This window comes from Dipodomys ordii, unplaced genomic scaffold (assembly GCF_000151885.1).
Source record: "Dipodomys ordii isolate 6190 unplaced genomic scaffold, Dord_2.0 Scaffold82, whole genome shotgun sequence".
Taxonomy (NCBI): domain Eukaryota; kingdom Metazoa; phylum Chordata; class Mammalia; order Rodentia; family Heteromyidae; genus Dipodomys; species Dipodomys ordii.
In genome coordinates this window covers 5,330,748-5,355,117 of record NW_012267298.1, presented here as the reverse complement: position 1 = coordinate 5,355,117, position 24,370 = coordinate 5,330,748, and the positions used below count along the sequence as shown (strand labels likewise).

General features: G+C 44.8%; 1 protein-coding gene across 1 annotated transcript in view; it reads left to right on the top strand.

Annotated features, from left to right (window-relative positions):
* Kcnq3 (potassium channel, voltage gated KQT-like subfamily Q, member 3) overlaps window positions 1–24,370 on the top strand; it is a 247,272-nt gene that overhangs the window by 203,793 nt on the left and 19,109 nt on the right. Inside the window, exons 3-8 of the mRNA XM_013025131.1 lie at window positions 12,338–12,428; window positions 13,542–13,668; window positions 17,191–17,363; window positions 20,671–20,826; window positions 22,423–22,533; window positions 23,525–23,620. Coding sequence (XP_012880585.1) covers window positions 12,338–12,428; window positions 13,542–13,668; window positions 17,191–17,363; window positions 20,671–20,826; window positions 22,423–22,533; window positions 23,525–23,620 — 754 coding nt within the window. The remainder of the gene's footprint in view (window positions 1–12,337; window positions 12,429–13,541; window positions 13,669–17,190; window positions 17,364–20,670; window positions 20,827–22,422; window positions 22,534–23,524; window positions 23,621–24,370) is intronic.

Below are 24,370 nucleotides of genomic sequence, written 5' to 3'. Positions count from 1 at the left end.
TGGCATTTTCCCACTGTCTTGGGTCTGAAAATAGCTGCCAAAGCTAGTCTGATTTGCCTGCTGTAGGTAAATAGTGAGGTGGGATAATTTCAGAGCTACTGGGAAGACAAGAAATTTTTTCTCCTAGAACCTCTGTTCCACAACTGGAGGTCCCTAAGATGTGCTTAATCCTTTGGTGCAAGACTATTTTCCTATTAAAATGCAAATTCCAGGGGCCATTTTCAATCTATTATAGCAGTAAGGCAATTAGCAATGGGAATAGCCAATGCTAGGGAAATTGTGATGCAAGTGGAGACCTCAATAGGGGGACAGTGGACAGTTATTCAGTCCTTTAGAGACTGTCCTCCACTCAAGGGGACAGGGAATAGTGGACAGCTATTCAGTCCTTTAGAGAAACAATCGGGGAGAATGCAACAAGAATCCATGCAGATGTTTAAAGGTATTCCAGGGATTTATTACAAGGGGTAGTCCTAAACCAAGGAGATCACAATGATTTGTCCTTGCACTGAGTATAATAACACACAATGATAAACAACTTGAACCTAAATATCTGCCAAAGAGGGAATGGTTATGTATATTTTAGGGCCCTGATGTTATAGAGCACTGCTCTTTCATTAAACATGATAGTTTTGAATATTTCATAGCTAAGCCCAAGAATATTTATTCTTTCATAAGATAAAATGCAGAATGCAATATTGTGACAATACAAATTTACAAAAATTGTATATGGCTGCTGTCTTAAGGTTGGAAAAGGGCAGAGGAGAATGAGTTGATTTATTAAGTTTAGAATTCAAGATGGTGCTTTTTGTATTTTCATTTTCATCATTTGCTTCAGAATTTGCCTTGTGAATTGAGTCTTTTAAACCCAGAGATTCAGAAGTGCATCAGGTCAAAGAATCCAGCTCTAGACAGGCAAAGTGGCCAGATGCCAGTCAGTGCTTAGGACTGTTTGGATCTGGAGTGAGAGTGCAGAATACAAGGTTGCCAAGTAACAAACAGAGGTCTGGGAGGCCGCTGGAACAAGCATAATGGAGGAGGGAGAACAGTTGAATCGGGACAGGTGTTCTGGACCAGACTCTTCACTAGCTGGACATGAGAGACATTGGCAAGTGCTGGTATCCACCTTAAGCCTGATAAGCCTTTTTCTTTTTTTATACTATTTTTGTACATTTTTTATTGTAAAAATGTTATACTGAGGTGTTACTGTTATGTGAGCAAGGTAATGAGTACATTTCCTATTGAGCATTGTTGCCTCCTCCTTTGTTTTCCCCCTACCATCCCTTCCCTCCCACCTCCACAAGTTACCCCCTCCCCCAGGTTGTAAAGTTCATTTTCAACATAGTATATTGTACATTTCATTGTTACAATGGGTCAACCTGTATCCTTATTTAAGCATTTGTTTTTTTTTCCCTTCCCCTCCCTGAATTAGAGAAGTGTATATACAGGGTAAGCCTTTTTCTAGAAGCTGTTTTTGCTGTCATAATAATAGAGGAGAGACACGTAACCTGTTTCCCATTTTCCATTTCTCCAACCACTGACTTAACTTTCACCCTCATATATCTCAGCCTTTTCCTCCAGAGCCAGGGGAGCTCTCCTGAGAGAGATGTGGCTGCCACCTTGGGCATCTGTAAATAAGGCTGCTTGGCTTTATGAACAAAAGGTGGCATGCTCAATGCCCACAACCACAACCAGTCTTGCCATTCAATCAGTACTGAATGTCTCCTACCAGATGTTCATCTACTACCATTCAATCAATATACTGAGCGTCTCCTACCACTGCTAGGGACTTTACATCCTTTATCACAAATCTCTACCACAGTCTCATGGAGCGGGCATTGCTCCATCACTATAGAACTACAGAAGTCAAGGATACGAAATTAAGTCCTCTAGACTACGTCACAAAAATTTGAAAAGGAAAGGTTTGGACCAAATACAATCATGTCGTCCCTAATTCTGGAGTCCATACTCTTTCCAATAGGGTCCACTGCCTTTAGCTGCCTTATGGTTAGCTTTTTATAAATGTCCATGATAGGTGCAATGTTTGTTAAGTGTTCTCTTCTAGCTTGATATCATTCTTATGACAAAGTGCGTGTCCAGAGAAGGATGGATTCAGACGTTAAAGATTCTTACCCACAGTGTGAAGACTCACCCACAATGTAAAGACTCTCACCTACAGTGTGAAGCAAAGCATTTTTAACAAAATTCACAGGGTATTGGTTTTGAGGATTATGGATTTTTAATTATGTCACCTTTTCTGTACCCTATAATATGATGCAGTTATGGGACAGTTATGACTAAGTGTACATGACTGGAAACGTGAGCAAGAATTTGAACTCAGATCTGCCTGGCTCCCAAGACCTTCTTCTTTCTAAGAAATCAAATTGTGCATAGAGGGTAGAAGATGGTGGGGAGATTGATTGGAACAGTACAGAATACAGGGTTGCCAAGTAGCAAGCAGAGGTCTGAGAGGTCTGGAGGCACTTCTTAAAACCTGGTCTTGCCTGAAGTATTTGTCCTAAAGGATTTAGTTTCAAAGCACTCATATCTAACTCTGTTTCAAGATAGATAGAGAGGGCGGGGGTAGATAGATGTGCATATATAGCCCCTAATTAACATCTCTGGGATATGTGAAATACAGCCAAAAACTACCATAATTGAATTAGCACCTTCTGTTCTTGGGAGTTTCTGTTGTGTTCTCTAGTGTATCATGAGTGTTTGAAAATTCTTCTGCAGGGCACAGTGGCCCAAGCTTATAATTCTAGTTACTTGGAAGGCAGAGATCAAGGGAAGATGGTTCAAAGCCAGACTGGGCATGTTAACAGATCTCTTCTCTATTAATGGCAGAAAGGAGCTGAGAAAAACAAAGGCTTTAATGAGGACAGAGACCAAACATTTGGTAACCTCTGCCCAGAAGATGATAAACAACAGGAAAGAGGCTGGAGAAAGAGAAGTTTGGCAGATGGACTGGAGGGGAAATTGTATAGAGATATAGGAGATCAGTTATGAGCCTGCTGAAGTGACACAGCCCAGGAATGGTGGTAGTTTAATGAAGCCATCAGTTGTAGAGATGGGAGACACAGACTATCTGTAAAACATTATTTCAAAGGAAAAATAGACATAACGGGCTAGGTGTGCTGGGTCAGAGAATGATGCACAGCTTTGATGTGGGAATGAAAGAAGAAATAAAAGGGCTTAGACCAAATAAACTAAACTTCATTATCATGATGCTTGAGATATGAGACGCACTGCCAGCCCTCATACCAGGGGGGATCTATTGGAGTCACTTCTTCAAACCTTGTCTTGTCCAAATTATTTGTCCTAAAGGATTTGGTTTCAAGGCACTCATATCTAACTCTGTTTCAGTATAGATAGATAGACAGACAGAGATAGAGATACATATATAGCCCCCACTTAACATCTCTTGGATATGTGAAATACAATCAAAAACTACCATAATTGTATTAGCTCCTTCTGTTCGTAGGAGTTGATACAGTTATGATGTGTCTTACAGTAGATGGTGTGTGAAAGACAGGGAAATAGAATTACAGTGTCTCTTAGAAGAGGCCCCTGATTCAGAAGTGATATTTATGTGAAAATCCAAATGTCTTATAATAATACCAGTGGTTTCCAGTTATTAAGAATTCACATATCCACTAAGCATCACTTTACATAATAATAAAAATAAAAATTCTGTTCATTGTTTAACATAAAGAATTAGCCAAAACTTCCTCTTTTCCCTTCCTTACCAATGGAGAAACTGAGATACATTTACTCCTCACAACTCCATGATTGCAAAAAAAAAAAATTATCTCCATAGTAAGTATGAGGGACTGGAGGACCAAGTAAGTTAAGGTACTTACCACTCACTCAACAATAAATAGTGCATTCAGAATTGAAACTCATTCCCTGATTGCCTCCCAAATTTATGCTCCCAATTATAAATAATTTGTAGGTCGGCAGGCCTTTGTCAGCAAGCTGGAAGGAAAGTGCTATTTACTGAGCACTACTGCCTGCCAGGAAGGATTTTCTATCCATTATCTCCCAAGTCCTCTTAAAAGGGAGGTGTTCCATTGCCTCTTTGGAGGAGAATCTACAGCCAGAATGAGGCTGGACTTGAGACCCAGTGTGTCCAGCTCCAGTGTTCAGGCCTTTCCTTAACAGAAGCTCCCACCATGCTTGCTAGGGTCCTGAATAAGTTTTCACCATAGTTTAACATGGCACTCAGTACCTTTTAGCTGGAGGTCAGCAGCAAATCCACACGTAGCTGTTGGGCTGTTGTTAAACAGAGGCTGTTCAACTAAAAAGAGGACATCACACTGGAGAACTATTGCATGTTTGTATTTTTCAAAACTCAAATGTTTCCAGAAGCAGATCTTCCATAATACTAAAGAAATTTAAACTGCAGGCCCTGTTCTAATCTTTATCTGTAATTTATATTAGTTCCTTTAAAGAGACCTTCACAAAGCCTGAATATACCCATGTTTTATTTCTCTAGTCATTTTAAATGTTCTGTTTTCTAGTGTATCATGAATGTTTTGAAAATTCTCCTTCAGGGCACAGTAGCTCAAGCCTATAATCCTAGTTACTTGGAAGGCAGAGATCAAGGGACGATGGTTCAAAGCCAGGCTAGGCATGTTCAACATATTTCCTCTCTATTAATGGCATAGCATGGTGGCACATGCCCACTTAAGGGAAACACAATGTCTGGCCAGAAGGAAGGAAAGCAGGAAAGACAGCAAGGGAGCAAAGAGGAAGGAAGGAACGAAGGAACGAAGGAACGAAGGAATGAAGGAACGAAGGAACGAAGGAACGAAGGAAGGGAAAACAGGAAAAGGGAGAAAGGGAAGGGAAGGAAGGAGAAGAGAAGAAGGAAGGGAGGGTGAGAGGAAAAGAAAGGGTGACAGGGAGGGAGGAAAAGAGGGAGGGAAACAAGAAGTGGGGAGAGAAGGAAGGGGAAATAGAGGGAGGGAGAAATAATAAGGAGGTGACATTTAAGCTGGGCCTCAAATAGGAAATGTGATGTGATTAAATGAATGAAGAGAGCTGATAAGGGAAGGGAAGAGAATTGAAGGGCTGCCATGTTTTGATTAAATCCTAAGTTTGGTGTGAACAAATGTGAGCGTAGGAAAGAACCTTGATGTGTTTTGGAGCTCTGTTGTTTGACGTGCATATATTTATAAATGCTGTATCTTCTTTATGGATTGTCTTATTAATCTGCCATGCCTCTTTAGATTCTGGTCACAGTTTTGGTCTTCACTCCTATTTTGAAATTTGAGACAAGCACCCTAGCTCTATTTTGGCTACCCTCTGCATGGAATAGTGTTTTCTGACCTTTCGCTAGGAGCCTGTTTGTGTCTTGGGCTCTAAAATGAGTCTCACATAGGCAGCAATCAGTGGGATCAGGTGTCTCCTCCAGTCTTCCAGGCAAGATCTGATGTGGGGGAAAAGTTTGCCTGGCAAACGACTTGGGACTTCTCCCTATGGCTTTAAACCTAGGGTTGACATGGACTGAAGAAAGTGACACAGAAAGGCATGTAGGTATGGGATGCAGGTAGGACAGAAAGTGATAAGGACAGCTCCTGCCACACACCCCACTCCCCCTCAGCTGGGCACTTCTCTCCACCGTTGCTCTCATTGGGCATTGCGTCTCTCCAGCCTCAAAGATGAAAAGGCACCAGGCCACTCAGATATCTGCCTGACTAGGCTCAGTATGTGGCACTTTTCTACCCCTAAAATGCTGCCTCCTTCCTCAGAGTGTTTCCCTGCCTGCCAGGCACTTCCAGTTGAGACTTCTGAAATTTCAGCAAAGCTAAAGTGATTGAATCAATCGCTGCGAAGGGTTTATAAGTGATTCCTTGTACTTTTGTGTGGGGGTATTGGTTAATTCTGACTCCCTGATGAGGTAGTTATCATTATTCACCTCACACATAAAAAGCATATTTGTTTGCAGAAAATGGACAAATGTTAAATGAGGGAAAAGGAAAACATCAGTCACTTCTCAAAAAGAGGCACTGAATACCTCATTTAAAAAAACAAAACAAGGGGCTGGAAAGTGGTAGAGTGCTTGCCTTGCATGCATGGGGCCCTGGGTTCGATTCCTCAGAACCACATAAGCAGAAAAAGCTGGAAGTGTCGCTGTGGCTCAAATGGTAGCGCGCTAGCCTTGAGCTGAAGAGCTGAGGGACAGCGCACAGGCCCAGAGTTCAGGCCTCACAACCACCAAAAGAAAACAAAACAAAACAAAACTTCTCTGAATAATACTGGTGGACAGTAGTTCACCTTTACCCTGTGCTGCTGAGGTTCAGTAGAAGGTAGCAGACTGTAATCAGCTCAACATATACAATAGCAGAAAGGTCCATCAAAGTACTCTCTTTAGTTTACACACTACCAAGCAGGGAGTGGTACTGAGGAAGAGGAAACAGACTGAGAGCTGGGAGACCTGGTTATACCTCACTCTGAGAGGAATTATTAAGGGACCACTGGCAAACCTCCTTTGCACAAGACTAAGGAATAGGACCAGGCCTTTCTTAAGGTCCCTTAAAGGTTGTGGTTAATGGAATTTCACAGTGAGCTTGACATGAGCCAAGTCAAGCAAAGGAAGCCAGGGAAATCATGTTAACTCTGACATGTGTCCTCATGCTTGTGGTTCCAAGACAGCAATTCTTGGTCCTTCCCTGTAGCCATGGCAGATGTCATCAACTGATAATGGCATTTCCCCCAGTTAACTTGACATCAAACTGAATCCCTTCCAATACACACTCTGGGCAGCCTGGACCAGACTCTACTAGTAGGTTTGTAAAATGAACATGATTTGCCAACCCTGTTCTGAGTGACTTAAATATTCTTTTGGGGGTGCTGATCCACAGGTCACTGGGAGCTACCTGGATCTGGAATCCCCTGTGAGCTGGTAGTCGAGAGGGGAAGGGAAGAACTTGTCCTCTCCCAGATGAACTGAGAGTGGCCAGGTGATTTCTTCACTCCCCTCCTGTCTCTAACTGCACCAACTTACCTGTGGATTTCCCTTTGAGCTGAGTCTTGAAACCTCAGCACAGGGGATTCCTGCCTTGGTCACTCTAAAAGTGGAGACTCATTCCTCAGCTGTACAACGAATAGACAAACAAAGTCATGGAGGTCTCTGCCTCTTAGTGGCTCCCAGGAATAAGAGGGAGGATGGTACATGGGAGGAGGGACTACAGAGATGGTAGATTTTGTCTTGCTGTGGATGCAGCCTGGGAGGGGATGTCTGGTATGCCGTTTCCTTCATTCCCAGTGAGCCCAGTCCCGTTGCCTGTAGAGAGATACCTAGCATGGGTAAGACAGGGTTGTGGGGACTTCCTGATGCCAAGATGGTTCCTCACTCACACCCATGACTTCCCCTTTCCTGCTGCCTGGCAGAGGGATGGTACCACATGGGCTAAGGTAGGACACCCTGGGTCTTGTCTTTGCCTGCATCTTATACTGTAGAGCCATGTGTGGCTCGAAGCAGCATTCCTGGGTTTCCCTCCCACCCTCTCTGCACCCCAGCCCGGTGTGTTTGGGAGCTGGCACAGGAAGAGGGAAGAGTGCTGAGTGGACAGTGAACAGCGATTTAAGGGCATGTGAGAGACTGTGGGCCCTGACTGCAAACACAGCCAGGGTGCTGTGGACAGAGCGCTGAGTTGGCTTTTCCCAAGTGAGCTGGACAGGCACACCCGTCCTCAAACAGATAGGCTGCAGAAGCAAGGGAGAAAAGGTGGACACGGAGCAGAGAAATGAGAGAGGAGGGCAAAGAAAAAGTGGAGAATGGAAAGAGAGGGGGAAAGTAGAACTGGCCAGGGAGTAGGTGCATGAGACAGAGGGAAGGAAATGATCAAGTAGACATGGAAACCGAAGTGACAAATGATGAGGTAAGGAAGAGAAGGACGTTGGTAATGCATGGAAAGGAAGAGAATCAAGACAGAGGAGGAAGAGAAGGAAGAGGGGGAGAAGGAGGAAGACCTGTCTAACAACACATCAGGTTCAGCCACATGTCTGAGTTCTGTCGAGGGGACTGACAAATATATCTGGAATCAATTCCTATTTTAAGGATATATTGATATTTGCAAGAAACTAAGGTGTGTTTGTCCTCTCAGGGTAAGGGTGGCTTCCTAGATCTGAGCTTTATAGCTGAATGACTGGTCTCTAAAAGTAGATCTATCCTGCAAGGGTAAGGGAACACAGAGCTATGATGGGCGTTTGCTGCCCCCTCCTGGCTATATTCTGTTCCTGCGTCCCTGCTGCTGAAAACTGAGTTTCTGTGGCTGATGAAGGCATATGGCTCCAGTCCATCCTCTTCCTCTCTCAACAGCCCCTGACCGCTGCCTTTGGAGAGCTGTCTTTGTTAGATGGATGCAGATAGAACTGAAGATGACGACATGGATCATAGGAACTTACTGTCTGTGTGTGATACACTTCAAAAGGATCTGTGAATTCCTCAAGTGGTAGAAAGAATCTAGACATACTGAGTGTCTGACATAAAGGTTAAGTGGCAATTGAGTCACAGAAACAAATAATAATGACAATAAAATGATTCCAAACTTAGGAATTGCAGCACTAGATGTGAACTCTTCATTTCTCAAGGAAATTGTCCTACATTTCCCCTATCTTATATGCCTTCAGTTCCAACAATGGGACAATGACTGACTTGGAAAATCGCTTCATTTTCCTTTTGGTGGTATTGGAGTTTGAACACAGGGCTCTGTGCTTTTGAGGCCTTGTCTACAGCCCTTTTTGCTTTAGGGTTATCTTTCCAGATAAGGTCTTGCTTTTCACCTAGGCTGGCCTGAAACTACCATCCTCCTACCTATGTTTCTGTATAGCTGGGATTACAGGTATACATACCACACTTAGTTTTGTTCCTTAGGATGATGTTGTGGAATTCTGCCTTTGCTGACCTCGAACTGTGATCCTCCCAATCTTCACCTCCAAGGTAACTAAGATCTCAGGCATGAGTTGTAACATGAGGGCTGAAATGGCTTTTATCCATTCATTAAACACTATGGCTTCCTGTGACTTGCTTGAGCTAGTCTCTGGAAACAGAGAAAAATTGACCTAGCATCTTCTCTCCTGGAGCAAGTTTCACCAATCAGGTGCTATAGTTATAGCCCCTGCATCACATGGTTACCCTTCCTTTATGAGGACTGGACACATGGATCCTAGTCCACTCCATGTGAGCTTCCCATCACTGCACAGCAAGTGATCACTGAATGGCAGGCAATGATATAGACTTCTTTATCTCCCACTTTGTGAGCATCCTGACTGGATCTCATGCCTTGGGCCTCACAGCATGGGCTGCGTTCTTTCCTTGAAATCATCCTCCAAGCTCTCATGACGGCCGCTCCTTGCAGTTGTAGGAAGGGCCGTACTTTCGTGCTGCCAACCGCTGGAGAGCTCCCTGGTCCCAGAAGCTGCTGCAGCCCCTTGACATGAGCCCCTGCAGCCCCCTCATGGCAGGGTAGCCCTCTCCAAGACAGTGGATGATGTGTCACTGTCACAGGTGTGGCCATCCCGTGGTCTTTGCCATACAACAAACTAAGTAAAGGAGTTAGGGCTACCATGTTTGCCCTGTTCTGCTGTCAGAAGAAAATAAGTCACGGGGTCTGCTTGTGCTCAGGAGTGGGGGTCCCCTGAAACATGACTCCAGGCTCATACTGAATATGCCTGCCATGTGTGCCTTGTAGAGTTTCTCTGAGCTTTGTGCGTACACGCACGCACACACACACACACACACACACACACACCACACACACACACACACACACACACACACTCACTCACACACACGAGCCAGGGAAGATCTCAGAGGCTGGCTAAAGGCTCCTATTCATGCTCAATAAGTTTACCCCAAGCTTCCCATCTCCTTGTACGTTGACCTAGCCCTGGACTCCATTTCTAGTTGTATGTCAGCCAGTGGCAGCACCTCTCACCTGGCTGAGGTCTGTGGCTTGCATTGTGAATTAATTGCATTTTAATTAGTATGGTTCTTAAACGTCTTTTAGAGTGTGAATGATCACATCTACCTTGGCAGGTTGTCTCGAGGCTGAGGAGATGACAAATATGAAGCAACAGGTAGTTGGTGCTGACTGTGGTAATGGTGGGATCGATGTTCTGTCTGTCATCATACCATTATCATCATTACCATCACCACCACCACCAACCTATTCAACACCACCCCAACACCATCCTCACAGCCATCACAGTTAGCATCATTGCCAGCACCTGATCACTATCACCATCATTACCATCAGTCACACCATCATCAGCACCATCATTTTATCATCATTGCTACCAGCATTATCATCACCACCACAACCATTACCATTATCAGCATCATAATGATTATCATCATCACCACCATCATTAGGTCACTGTCATTACCCACATCATCACCTCGTTATCATCCCTACCACCACTACCATCTCTGCTGTTATCCTCATCATCAGCACCACCCTGGCTTGAGAAGAGAACCAGGGACCCAGATTAGGCAGATTCCAGTCATGGATCAGAGTCTCTCAATCTGAATAAAATGTTCAAATACAGGAGGAACTTAGAGATCTTGGTTAAATTCCTAAGCAAGGTTAAAAACTTAGATCTTCAGGCCTGCAAGTCCGCAGGTCTATTGATCATAACATTTGCTCACGATTACCAAGAACCCAGGCCAGGACTTGGGTCCCAGACAAGACCAGGAGCAGGATTTCCCTACGGCCCAGCCCTGGCCTTGCACCGTGAGGCATCTTTCTGCTGGGTCAGACTTGTGCGGTCAGCCATCACTGAATTCCATCTCTAGTCTCTGTGTCTGCCACAGATATGTATAAATTATATATGTATTATAGCACATATAATGTGATTAAATACCATAATTTAATATGGCATTTAGTACAACATATACACATAGGTACTTAGAATTAGAAAACACGAAAGAAGCATGGATTGAAAACTATTAGCACAGAGTTGTTACCTGGAATAGGAAGCCTTGGAGTGCCAAGCCCTCACCCATAGATGCTGGCTAGTCCAGTCCCTCAGACATCTAGGGGTCCTGACACTACTACTGAACCAGATATTTCATCAGAAGCAAAACTCTGTGTGTGTGTGTGTACGCACGCGCACACATGCGCACGCACACAGACCCTGGGGCTTGAACTCTGTACCTGTGTGCTGTCCTGAACTTTGGTGCACAAGGCTAGCGCTCTACCACTTGAGCCACTTTTGGCTTTTTTTGGTAGTTAATTGGAGATCGGGGTCTCACTGGCTTTACTGCCCAGCTTTTTTTTTTTAAGCCACTGAAACTTTTTTTTTTAATTGTGAAAATACCATATAGGGGGGTTACAATTACATGGGCAAGATAATGAATACATTTCTTATCAAGCATTGTTGCCTCCTCCTTTGTTTCCCCTTCCCATCCCTTCCCATCTCCCACCCCATCCACCCACCCCCCCGCACCCTTCCCAGCCCCCAGCCAAAGTTGTAAAGTTCATTTTTCAACATAACGACTTGTACATCTCATTGTTGCAATGGGTCCTCCTGTATCTCTACTTAAACGATTTGTTTTTTCCCTTCCCCTCCACAAATTATACCAGTATCAAATACAGTGAAAGCAGGGGTTTGAACCATGATCCTCAAATCTCAGCCTCCTGAGTAGCCTGGATTACAAGCCTCAGCCACTGGCACCTAGCACAAAAACCAATTTTATTCGCTGAAAAAAATCTCTTCCCCCTCCCCCCCCTCTCAGAATTGTTTTCAGTTTGGTTCATACTGGCACAGAGGAAGGACCAGACAACCTCAGTGAATGTTAGAAGGCCAGTATCTGGCACCCTGCTATCTGGGCTTCCTCTTCCTCCTAGCATTTCAAAAACAATTCTGAATAACCCCAACATAAAGAAGTTGTTTCCTTTAGTAGCTACTGATTTCTTCATATTCAGCACATCTTAAGTTGCAGTTCTGGAATGTATTCATATTCTCATTGTTTGTCCAAAAATCTATGGTAAGCTCTTGGCCATTCAAGACTCTACAGACCCCTTTGCCCTCCTCCCCTGGTTGGGGCCAGAGGTCCAGTCTGACTTCTAAGAGACCTATTCTGCTAACTAGCTGGTGAAATAAAAGCACTCTCCTTCCTTAGCCTCTCTCAACCGTGTTTTCTTTAACTAGGACAATAAATTCCTACCTGACTTACAGGTTGTCATGATGATTGATTGGGATGGTATAGAAAACACATAACCGCGTCCGGTCGTAGATGCAGGCTCGTTCTGGTGCTCTCCTGACCTTTGCCTGTGGAGTCAGCCACGACTGAAGCATCCTTCCTCACCTTTCCCCTCTCCTCTAGGTTCCTGATTGTCCTGGGCTGCTTGATTCTGGCTGTGCTGACCACGTTCAAGGAGTACGAGACGGTATCTGGAGACTGGCTCCTGCTGCTGGTGAGCTTTGCTGGCCGGCTTAGGCTGACAGCCATGTGATGAGAAAAGGCCATTGTCCCTGGGTGTATTTCTGCCTAACACTTTGGCCAGCCCAGTTTAGGCCTGAAAAAGAGCCATGCTTTCCATACTTGGTGATGTCAGCCGGGGCTCAGGTGGAATTGCCGATAAGAGTGTGCTATACTGATTAAAGATAAAGGTGAATATACAAGTCCAGGTAAATACCATCACATTTATTACCAAGTACAGCTAGCTACCCAGTCCTCCGAACAATCATGCAAAAGCACCCTGCATCCTGATAGCTGCCCCTAGGATTTGGTTTCTCTATTTCTATAACAATATTTAAATACAATATTTTGAAATTTGGGCTCACTGCCCAACCCAGGAGTTGAGCTGATTAACTATTGAACATAATTAGCAATACCAGGGACCAGGCACTGTCCAAAATTAGTAGATTGGACAAATTTCTTTCCAACTAACTTTACTTGTTCAAGGCTCCTTCAGAGAACTTTGAAACCAAACAGAGTAGCCAGGCACGGTGACTCCTATTTCTTCTAATCCTAGTGACTTGGGAGACTGAAATTGGGAAATTATAACTCTAGACCAGCCTGGACAAAATAGGACAATCCTCTTCCACCTCCCTGCCCCAATTTGAACAACAACAACAACAAAAAGCTGAGTGCAATGGCCTTTGTCTATTATCACAGCCAAGCATGAAGTATAAATAGGTGGATTGCTGTCCAGGCCCACCCGAATGAAAAATGAGACTTGGTTCAAAAGAACAATAACAGTGAAAAAAAAAAGGGATGTGTCATGACCCAAGTGGTAGAGTAGCTACCTGCCATGCTAATGCCCTGAGTTCAACACTCAGAACTTCCAGAAAGACAAAAACGATCCCTTGGACCGAACACTTAGAAAAAACAGACAGTCACTTTGAAAGGCCTAACAGTATTCAGAACCAATAGTACATCAGCATGAAGATGTGACCTCCAGCCTCTCCAGCCACCGCAGCAGCTGCGGAAGCAGGAACACAGCTCCTCAGACCTTCAGAGCAGCTCTGTAGCGCTGACAAATGGCCCCAGCTAATCAATCCTCTCCATATGCTTTTGCACGCAGGAGACATTTGCTATTTTCATCTTTGGAGCTGAGTTTGCTTTGCGGATCTGGGCCGCCGGATGTTGCTGCCGATACAAAGGCTGGCGGGGACGGCTGAAGTTTGCCAGGAAGCCCCTGTGCATGTTGGGTAAGCTCTGACTCTTTGAGTCCAAGGATGGCCTCAGCCGGTGAGATGCACCATTTCGCTGAGGAAATTTTAAGCAGCGATTGTGGGAACTCACGTGGCCCTGTGGAGGCCCACCTAACCTCTGGGCTGCTGTGAACGGGTTTGAAAGAACAGTTCCAGGTGCTGCAGTTCCAGCTTCTGTGGCTGTCCTTGCCACAGAGTGGACAAACTCCTTAACTGTTGGGAATCAGGGCTCGTGGTTTCCATTTGGGTTGTGAAGGAACCACAGCTGGCACTTACATTATGAAAAGTGTGCATGTGTGCGCATGTTAGGACATTTTATTCTTAGTTCTTTCTCCACCCTTTCCTTGTCTGTTGCTCACTTTCTTTTCCTTCCTCTTTAATTCTTTTCTGATGTCCTATGTGAGCGAAACACTATTCTTCAGGCTTCATTTTTTAAAAATTAGTTATACATATATTTTTATTGTAAAGCTACTGTACAGAGGGGTTACAGTTACATGAGTAAGGTAATGAGTACATTTCCTATGGAGCATTGTTGCCTCCTCCTTTGTTTTTCCCCTACCATCCCTTCCCTCCCTACCTCCTCCCTCCCCCCACCTTCTTCTCTGATGTGGACTTCAAGCTGTGTGTATATGTGTGGGTTGGATGGATGGTTTTGTGATGGATTGTGCTCCAGCTGAAACACCTTCCTGGTATTCCAGGTTAGACCCCTTTGGGACAGTGTTCCCACAGAGCCCTGTCCACTAGCTGTAATAGGGCTCCAGGCCTCCCTTTTCCCCCACTTTCCCTGCAGGGAGAAGTCTTGTTCCAGGACCACATTGTCCTTCGGCCTTCTTTTCTAGCATCACTACATTTCTGACCCTATCCATCTTGGCTCCATCCCCTGAATGGTCTTGGCAGAAAATACTGCTTCTCTCCATGTGCTTGACACGAGAATAGTTATCATGACCTTTGTATTCAAGGCAGCCTCCATCTGGACCAAACCCGCCATCATAGACCACAGAATCTGAGGCGAATGAATCTGGGTTTTGCAGTATGAACATTCAAGTGTGCAAACTTGCAGATAACTGCTGCAGACTTCTCAGCACCTAGCTGTTGGATCTCAGCTGCACAAGGTCTCTGGGGTGGTTTTCCCTAAGCCCTCACTTGCAGTGGAGAGAGCATGACTATATTCCTTTGCTGTCTCCTTCTCTCCACATACAGGGAAGATGGGTTGATGGTGGAAACCTCAACTTGAGAAGCATAGTACTTCCTGCCTAGGGAAATTCTGGAGCACCTTAGAAAAGACATGATCCATTTTTGACAAACATGGCTAAATTAAGATGTGTTCCAAGCTAAGACAAGGCCATACAGACAGGTGGACATATGAGGGCACTGTACAGTGTGCTTAGAAAAATGCATTGTTTCCAGAGTTTCTTAGGGTCTCCAGGGCAAATACTTTGTTTAATATCCCTTTGGATGCTGGTGTTCTGGGGTCAAAATCTTTCAGAAGCTTTCTTTTCCCCTCCTCTGTTTGCTAATAAATATAAATAGATAGATAGATAGATAGATAGATAGATAGATAGATAGATAGATAGATAGATGTAAATAATAAGCATAGATAGATAGATGTAAATAATAAGCATCACAAAAACCACCCTTAAATCAAAGCCAGCACTTAACAGGCACAGCTGTCATCATCAGACATATTGATTAGTACAGAACTCTGCCTATAGGTATGAACATATCTGTCAAACATGTCCATCATGGCTGTGTTACCAGCGACAGAAAAATGATCCACAAATAGAAGTAGTTGGCTTCACCACCCAGGTGACTGTCTGCTCATGACACAAGGCACGCTGTTGCTGAGGTTTGGTGGGAGGTCAGTCAGAACAGAAGACAAGAGGCTGAAGGAGATGATGGCATCCCCAGCTTCACCCAAAAAGCTCAGGAGCCCAAGTATGTATTATCCCCAATACCTGCCACCCAGTCTTCCATCGACAATTGAAGAAGAGTCTCAGAGATGTTTCAGTTTAAAAGCAAAAGCCTAGTTAACAAAAACAGTACTGTGGCTTAGTGGTAGAGTGCTTGCCTAGCATGCATGAAGCCTTGGGTTTGATTCCCCAGTGCCACATAAACAGAAAAAGCCAGAAGTGGCACTGTGGCTCAAATGATAAGAGTGCTGGCCTTGGGCAAAAGAAGTTCAGGGACAGTGCTCAGGCCTGGAGTTCAAGCCCCAGGACTGGCAAAAACAAAACAAAACACTACTCAAGGAAACTTTTAGAAGGATAATGTTTTATATTTTGGTTTGTTTGGGTCAGGGGCCAGTTTTAAATTACTCCTTTTTAAAGTCAGTACTTCTAAACAGAAAGCACTTAACCCCAAATATGTCACAGAATTTTGAGATCCATTAAAGCAAAATTTAATGAGAAAAAAAAAGTTTTATAAAAGGAATCTTTAGGGAAAGGTTATACATGTGCGTAATTGAACTTCACAGTGCATATCAACATAACGAAGACGTCAAGAAGAGCTGCAGCAGCAATGGCTCCTGTTTAGTGACGCCAGCCGTAAATTTGCCTTACTATGGGGTGCTTTCTGCAGGGCAGTGGGAAGAGCATTGATGACAGGCAGTTGGGTACCACTAAAGGGAACAGAGAAGTGATCACGTTTCCTCTTCTCCACACTCAGCCTTGGGACTCCATGAATCAGTCATCCCTGCTGGAGGTGTTTCATTCCTTTGGTCTCCTCTAATTGCAGCCATGGCTGTGGCAGATACTTCCACATCACCAACTGACACAAGAATCCTACCTTGTGTACCCCCCCATCTTTACATGGTCCATCCTGGGGCCTTCTGGACATATCCGGGAGCTGAGTACGCCAGTGTGTGTTAGGATTATGGGGGCATCAATGACTCCAGGAATTAACCTCAGTCTTCAGGGAACCAGGGTCCAAAGACTGATATTCCAATCCCCCGTCCTCCACATGGGTGACTTCTACCCAGTGGCATTGCTAACTCCTCCTCACCTGCTGGTTCTTGTTTAACTTCTCTGTCTCCCTCTTCTATCATGCACATTCCAGGGTCTTCTATTAATACATTATCTGCAGTAGAATTCCTGTGTCGGGTAATGGGTTTGAGGGAACCCCACATTAACACACAGTATCTGAGTGCCAGGCTTTGCCTCTGTGGCTTGAGCAGTCCCTGATCCGCTCTTCCTGATTCATCTGGCAGTGAGGCGCAGGTAGCACGTGGGAGGAACTTAGGAAATCACTGCTCTGGTGTCTAGAAACTGTATTGGAATCTGCTAGGCTTGTATCCATCCCCAACTCAGACGTCTCTGGCTGTGTGGCTCTGGGAAGGCATTTGTGCTCAGAGCTTCTGTCTTCTCATAAGTCACAGAAGAATCATCTGTGGCTGATGTCAACGTTGAACACAACAATATTTAGATTGGCCCCTCTTGCGTGCACAGTCCCCTGATAAAGGATGAAATTACCTGACCTGACCTTCTCCCTGTTCTCCGATGCTCTCTCTGACCTCTCTGTTAGACATCTTCGTGCTGATTGCCTCGGTACCAGTAGTTGCTGTGGGGAACCAGGGCAATGTCCTGGCTACCTCCCTGCGAAGCCTCCGCTTCCTGCAGATCCTGCGCATGCTGCGGATGGACCGGAGAGGAGGCACTTGGAAGCTCCTGGGCTCAGCCATCTGCGCCCACAGCAAAGTAAGTGTCGTGGGGAAGTCACGGGACCCTGTGAACTTCTCATCTACCCACGCCCTTCCGTGGATGCCAGTGAAGGAGAGGGAAGAGGAGGGAGGGACCCATGGGCAGCTGACCTTCATGAGTATGAAGTCAAGGCTGCCTCCCTCCCTAAGAGTGTCTCTTCTTGTGCCAATCCTGGTTGATGCTTCTAGGAACACTGATGTCAGTACCACTTGCAACCAGAGAGCCCCAGTGCACGGCCACACAGCTAGCTCCTGGCTCCCACATTCCAGATACCTACGAGCTAGACAGGAGGGGGATTCCCCTGAGACCACATCCACAACACAATGAAGGCACACCAATGGGAATCTCAGGGCAACTTAGTTCAGAATTCAGCTCCATCATCCTCCAACTCTAAGACTTCAGTTATGTCACTCTGTATAATTCTGAATACATTCCTCTTCACAGATGGTATGGGTATACATGCAGTTCTGTGGGCTCCACTTAATCAAGGCTGTATACTCGCAGGAAGGTGTCCTTAGATGCTTTGTCACTGTGCAAACATTTCAGCCTGTACTTCCAAGATGGTAATGAGATCAGGAGGTCTGATAAGTGTCTGGAATCGCCGTCATACATTCAGTCCCTGGGGACTGCCGCATCATTATGCAGCTGGTGGCTACATCAAGGAAATTAAGGGACTCTTTCACCTCGGGAGGCCATTTCTTTTCACGAATGCCTTACTTCTCAAACCTGCTGCCTCTGGCCGCAAGAACAGCAAGGTTAGGACTTCCTGTGCAGACTTCCTTCTTCCTCCTGACATCCGCTCTTTTGTCAGAGAACATGTTCACAATGTCTCTTTCCTCTCCCCTGGGTTCAGCCATTATCTTGAGTCCATGGGGTTGAGCTGACAGAAAGCTCTGTTCGAAATGGAGACCCCCAAATCCTTGGTTTAGGATTCTTAGGATTCTTGTCTTGCTTTCCTGGAGCCTTAAAATGACTCCTAGGGTTTGCTGACAGTTTGCTATGTAATGGTGGGCGGGGGACCTGTGCCTGTCAGGTTATTCCAGAGCAAAGACAGGGTCATCCTGTAGTCAGGAAGTCTCCATCAGAGTGAGGGGAAGGCTCTGGGGCAGCTCTCAGCTCACATCCAGGTTCATCCAGCTCTCACCAGGCTCCACGGTGTAGATTATGAGAACTCATGATGTGTCGGCCTGTCAGAACCAACAAGAAGTTCTTCCGCAGGATGCTGAAGGTCTTGGAGAACAAGCATGCACAAATTCACTTCGTTTGTTCATTGCACTCCAGGTTGGGTTTTGTACTTGATCTAGTCCTGTGTTACACAGGGCTAGGTTTTTTTTTTAATTCTGATGCTTAACTAGTTAGGATCAGCATAGGTTCAACTCCCAGAACAAATAAAGCCTGAGGTTTCTGCCACCTAGCACAACAACATTCATGTCCGGTTCCTACAGTGTCTGATGTTTGCCGTGTGGGCCACATCCATTTGGAACCTGAATCAGTGAGCAGGGGAAGAAGGTCTTGTATATTCAATGGAGTGACTTAAAGGGATGGAAAAGGATGGCTCCCATCACTTCCCCCATATTGGCTAGATACCAGTCCCCTAGCCCCAGATATAGGAGAAACAGATTCTGCCACAGAGCTGCTGGCGAAAAGTTGTGTAAAGTCAGAATTTCCTTAAAAAGTGTGTGTAATGACTGCAAAGCACAGAATTGGGACCTATTTTCACTCCCCATTGACAACCATTACACCATGTCTTAATAACCCAGCACAGCCAGTTTATCTGTGAGCACACGAGCAGCAGCTGTTTCTTTAGTTGAGCACCAGATGAAACTTCTGACTTGCATTTGGAGACCATGGGGTCTATGAGAAAACACAGGGCCGGAACTGATTCTATAAAGCAAGAAGCTCATGTTCAGATAGCACTGGGGAGAAATTCACCCTTCTCAAACTTCCCACAGCCAGATCCTAGCTGAGGGGAAATGGCAGCTGGGTCACCAGAATCCTCTGTAACCTCACTTGCTATTGCTGTGTGAGCCCACATGAAGACAGCTACAGTGCTTGTGGCACTGTGCGAAAGGCCCGATCTATGAACAAAAGATCATAATCAAACATCAAGCAATGTGTATCATCTAGGAAACAGGAAATGCTATATGGGAGCTGTGGTTAGTTCTCACTAACTAGTGGAGCAAACATCTCAGCAGGTTTCAGAATGGAGATGCCATGAGCCTGAAGATATCTTCAGATTCTTGAATTGGCCCCATCGACAGGTTAGGGAAGATGGGGTAGCGGAGTCCATGTGAGCCAAGGCACCTCGTGGAGAGGCAGGAGGCAACCATGCCAGTGGGATTCTGCCTTTAGTCAGCTGGCTGACTGCACGTGTGCAGCCTTGGGACGATGATTCCATCGACTTCATTCTCTGAGCTGCCTCAGGAGAAAGCACAGCAGGCTTCCTCTCCACCTAGGCTTTCTTTCCACCCAACTTACCATGTTAAACCTTGACATTGGAGGAAGAGGAGAGAAACCAAGGAAGCTCAAGCCAGATGGAGCAATACAGACTGTCTCCAGCAGGGCTTTTGCAGTATTATTAATTTACGACTTTATTTCCTCCCCATAGTATCCTTAGCATTTTCCTTGAAATCCACTTCGTCTTGTCAACCTACTCTTTTGCTTTGTCTGTTGTGGGATAATATTGAGACGCCATGTGCCATTTCCTTTTCACATGAGCTGAGTCAGTATACATGGATTCACATGAAAGTTGATTCTGAATCCCACCTGTGATGCTGTGACACTCGTAGAATCCCAGTGGACCAGTCCCTTCAATCTGCAAATGGCAATGCTAAGCATGGGACAGACGGGATAATTTGCCTTGGATTCTACAGAGAGATGGTGGCAGGGTTGAGTCTCTGCCCATCTGTCCCTTGACATCAGTTTTTCCATGGTTCTGAGCATTGTCCTTGCTCAGTATAGTCAGAGAAACTCTCCAGCCTACACAGACGGGAGCCTTTATTTGGGGGTTACTGTCCAGTTCCTTGTGACCTCTCATCTTCCCATGACATCTCCTGAGCTGAGATATCAGAATCCCCCTGACCAGAGGCTGCATCTCCTAGAGCCGTATGCAGTTCAATCAATTAATTATGGCAATAATGTCCATGTTCCTGATCTTAATTTGCAGTGGTGGGATGTAGAGGTCAGAAGGTTAATAGTCACAGGGCTGGTAAACCTGGACTCCACCTCTAGTGTGTCTGGCTCACAAATCCACCCCAAGGTCTCCCCAGTGATGCCTTCCCTCCCCCACTGTCCATTCTTCCAGGAACTCATCACTGCCTGGTACATCGGGTTCCTGACACTCATTCTATCTTCATTCCTTGTCTACCTGGTGGAAAAAGATGTGCCTGAGGTGGATGCACAAGGAGAGGAGATGAAAGAAGAGTTTGAGACCTATGCAGACGCTCTGTGGTGGGGTTTGGTAAGTAGCTCCCTGAAGACCCACGACATGGGGTCTGCTCTGCACTCAGTCAGAGACGCAGGGGTAGAGGGCATGGCATGGGTGCAGTCTATAGTCAAAGGTGAGACCTACATGTGTTCCATCTCTAAATCTAGAAGTAAGTCTCGCCAATGGGGCATGTCCACGGAATGGACCTTGAACCAGTCATTTAAAGACCTGACCTCAGTCACAGGATGTTTGTAGCAAAACTGCACAAAACATTCACGGTGACAGATACACACAAGTGAGCTCAGACCTGAGGATGCACAGCGCCAACCTGCTCTGTATTAAAGCAGCGTTTCTTGAATTCTTATTTTGCTCTGGACTATCATTATGAGCATGTTTTCTTTTCTAGTATACCTGAAACTCAAACCTCTGTTATTACCCTCTTTTGCAAAATGAGGAAACTGAGGCAGGAAGAGATTTTTTTTTAAATAACTAGCTTACTTAAGATCTCTCATCCACTAGCAGATTTAGCTTGAGATTTGAAAGTGGACAGGAGGACTCCAGAGGCCATAGTGTAACCTGTTCTCCAAAAGTGGGCACACATGAACACATGTGTGTGTACCGATAACATAAATGTGGAATATTACACTGGAATGTATGACACACATATGCAAAATATACACAAATGCACTTGGAATCACAATTCATAAACACTGTTATACATGAAGTCACGCGTTCACAAGTATAGTCATTCATCCCTATTCACAAGTGATTGGTTCCAGGAACGAATCTCACCCCATCCCTGGAAGTTATCAGAATCTGAAGATGCTCAAGTCTCTCATTTAAAATGGTTACATAGTCTATACATGTTTATCTGACTATATACTTAAATCATCTCTAGCTTTCTTATAACCCCTGTATGCTATATAAAGCATTGTTATAGTATAGGTTTATATATTTTTATTATCTTTGACTATTTACAAAAGAGTTGCCATTCACATAAGCAGTTTATGAACACAGTGCGTCTTGATCAATGTCACCCCTTTCAATATTCTCCCCCCAGCCCACCCCTTCCCTCATTTTTGTTAACTTTGTAGGATATGTATCAAATTTTGTTGCCCTTTAACAAAGTAGTTTATGAATGCAATGAGTCTTGATCGATGTTACCCCTTCAACAGATTCACCCCTTCTACCACCCTTCCCCTCTTCTTCTTGTGTGGTATATGCAATGAGTTCTTGACTGAATTCTTCTCCCCTTTCCCCATTGTTTTGTTGTATTGTGTTATATTGATTTGTCTCATATTTTTGATCCAGTTGGTTGAATCCAACTGTGTGGAATTCCCATGTTCAGAAGGCCAACTGTGCATTCAGCCATGAGTGCACACATACATACTTGTAATTATTTCACTATTTGTTGACTGAGAAGTAGCACATTCTTGACTTAGAAACAGGCTATGGTCACAAGGTTTCCATTTAAATTATTTAGTACCAGGTGCCTTTTATCCTATAGAAATTTAGTGATAAATGGGAGCAACACCCCAGCAGGTGTAGAGGCTTAGAGATGGAGCTCTGTGGATGTGTCAATGATATTCCCTCGTTGGGAAGCCTCCGTCTGAACTCTTCTCTCTTCAGATCACACTGGCCACCATTGGCTATGGAGACAAGACACCCAAGACCTGGGAAGGCCGTCTGATTGCTGCCACTTTTTCCTTAATTGGCGTCTCCTTTTTCGCCCTTCCAGCAGTAAGTACCTTTGATGTGTGACACACGGCTCCTTTCACTGCCTGACCCCAGCTCACATTTCCTCATCTTTTATGCCTGAAATTCTACACCTTACCACTTCTCCAGCTCTCTCCTTACATGTGGTGGCCCTGTCTTTTTTTAATGGCCGGTTATGCTTCTCTGGGCTAGGAGTGATTCTTTCAAACATCCTTTTTTTTTTTTATCCAAGGCCCAGTGTGAGTATTGCCTTCTTCACACTGAGGTACTCACTCCCTGTTCTGGGCATAAATCTGGAAAGGCACTATGACTGTGCTGGGGTTGTGCATTTCCATCTCTGCCTCCTCCTGGGAGACTGGACTTCTGTCTTCATATATCGCAGAACTCTGTCTTCCTTTGTCCTATCACTTGCTAGATATTTGCCCTGTCATTTACTAATTATTCATTTTTCTCAGGCAAAACGCTTGGCATAATATGATTGAAAATGACCAGAAATGTAATAATGAGAGTAAGAGGGAAAGAAGGCACTAACTGAACTTACTGTATATCAAAATAGTGCTAAATGCTTTAGCTATATCATTTGACTTGGTCTTCATGACAACACTGTGAATTTGGTGCCATATTTTCTTCATTTTTCCAGATGGGAAAACAGAGGCTTAATTAGGTTAGTAAATGTAGCTGCGTTGTGGAGACCAGAATCTCACTAGTCTGACCAGTTCTAAAGAATGGCTATTTTGACACAGAGCTTGAGAAGAGCATTTATAAGTAGCCATCCTTCATTGCTACTTAAGATTGCTGCTCATCCTTCCTTCACATTAACAACTTTTTAACTTATTTTTGTTATCTCTAAGGATCTGTACAAATTCAACATGTCAGTTTACAAGTACAGTGCATCTTGATCCATGTCTTCCTTTTCTTTTCCTGGTGAAGCTCCCACAGTGCCACTGGGCACCAATAGGGCTTAATGTGCCGTGAGTCTGGTGAGGCCAATGGATATTGTGACTTCCCCCTGCAGGGTATCTTGGGATCAGGGCTGGCTCTCAAGGTGCAGGAGCAGCACCGTCAGAAGCACTTTGAGAAAAGGAGGAAGCCAGCGGCTGAGCTCATCCAGGTCTGTTTTCAGGGGGGATAAACTGGAATGTAGCCCAGGATGGTGTGTGTGTGTGTGTGTGTGTGTGTGTGTGTGTGTGTTCACATGTCCAGGCAGGAGTGGGCCAGCTTGTACGTGCTCTCTTACAGACAGCCATGAGGTTATATGGCTAACCACTATATGTCCCAAGTTCACATGTTTTATTAGAAATGTTATATACTTATCTATATGATCTCTGAATGTTCTACAAATGACAGTCTTGTCACTCACCCAACTTCTAAAGCATTCCAGAAACAGATGCAGGACTCAGGAGTAAAACCAGCAACTTTTACACCGGTAACGCTGGAATAGAGAATTTGTCTTAGATATGTGGCACTACTTAGCTTATTTTGCATTCTACTTCACACCCCAAGCTTCCCCTAGGAACCCACAGAAAAGAGGCATTTACAGTCTAGGTGCTAGGCAGTGAGCTAAAGGAACACTAGAGTCTCCTCCTGTCTGCTAATGATAGAGAACCATAAGTCAAGAAAGAAAAAACTTGCCTTTCATGTGAAGAATACTGCATGCTTCACAGAGTTGTTCTGCCAGATAGACAATCATGGACCAGTAGCTTTCAAAGCCTGCCTGTTCTCTTTCACCATTGCTTCCCCGGCCGAGGGCTGGTGCAGAGTAGTGACAGAGGTTACGACACACAGAGGTCCTCCCTCTTACACATCACTGGGACTTCTTGCCTCGTGAGTGTGTAGTCTGTTGGGAACAAGGAAAATGAAT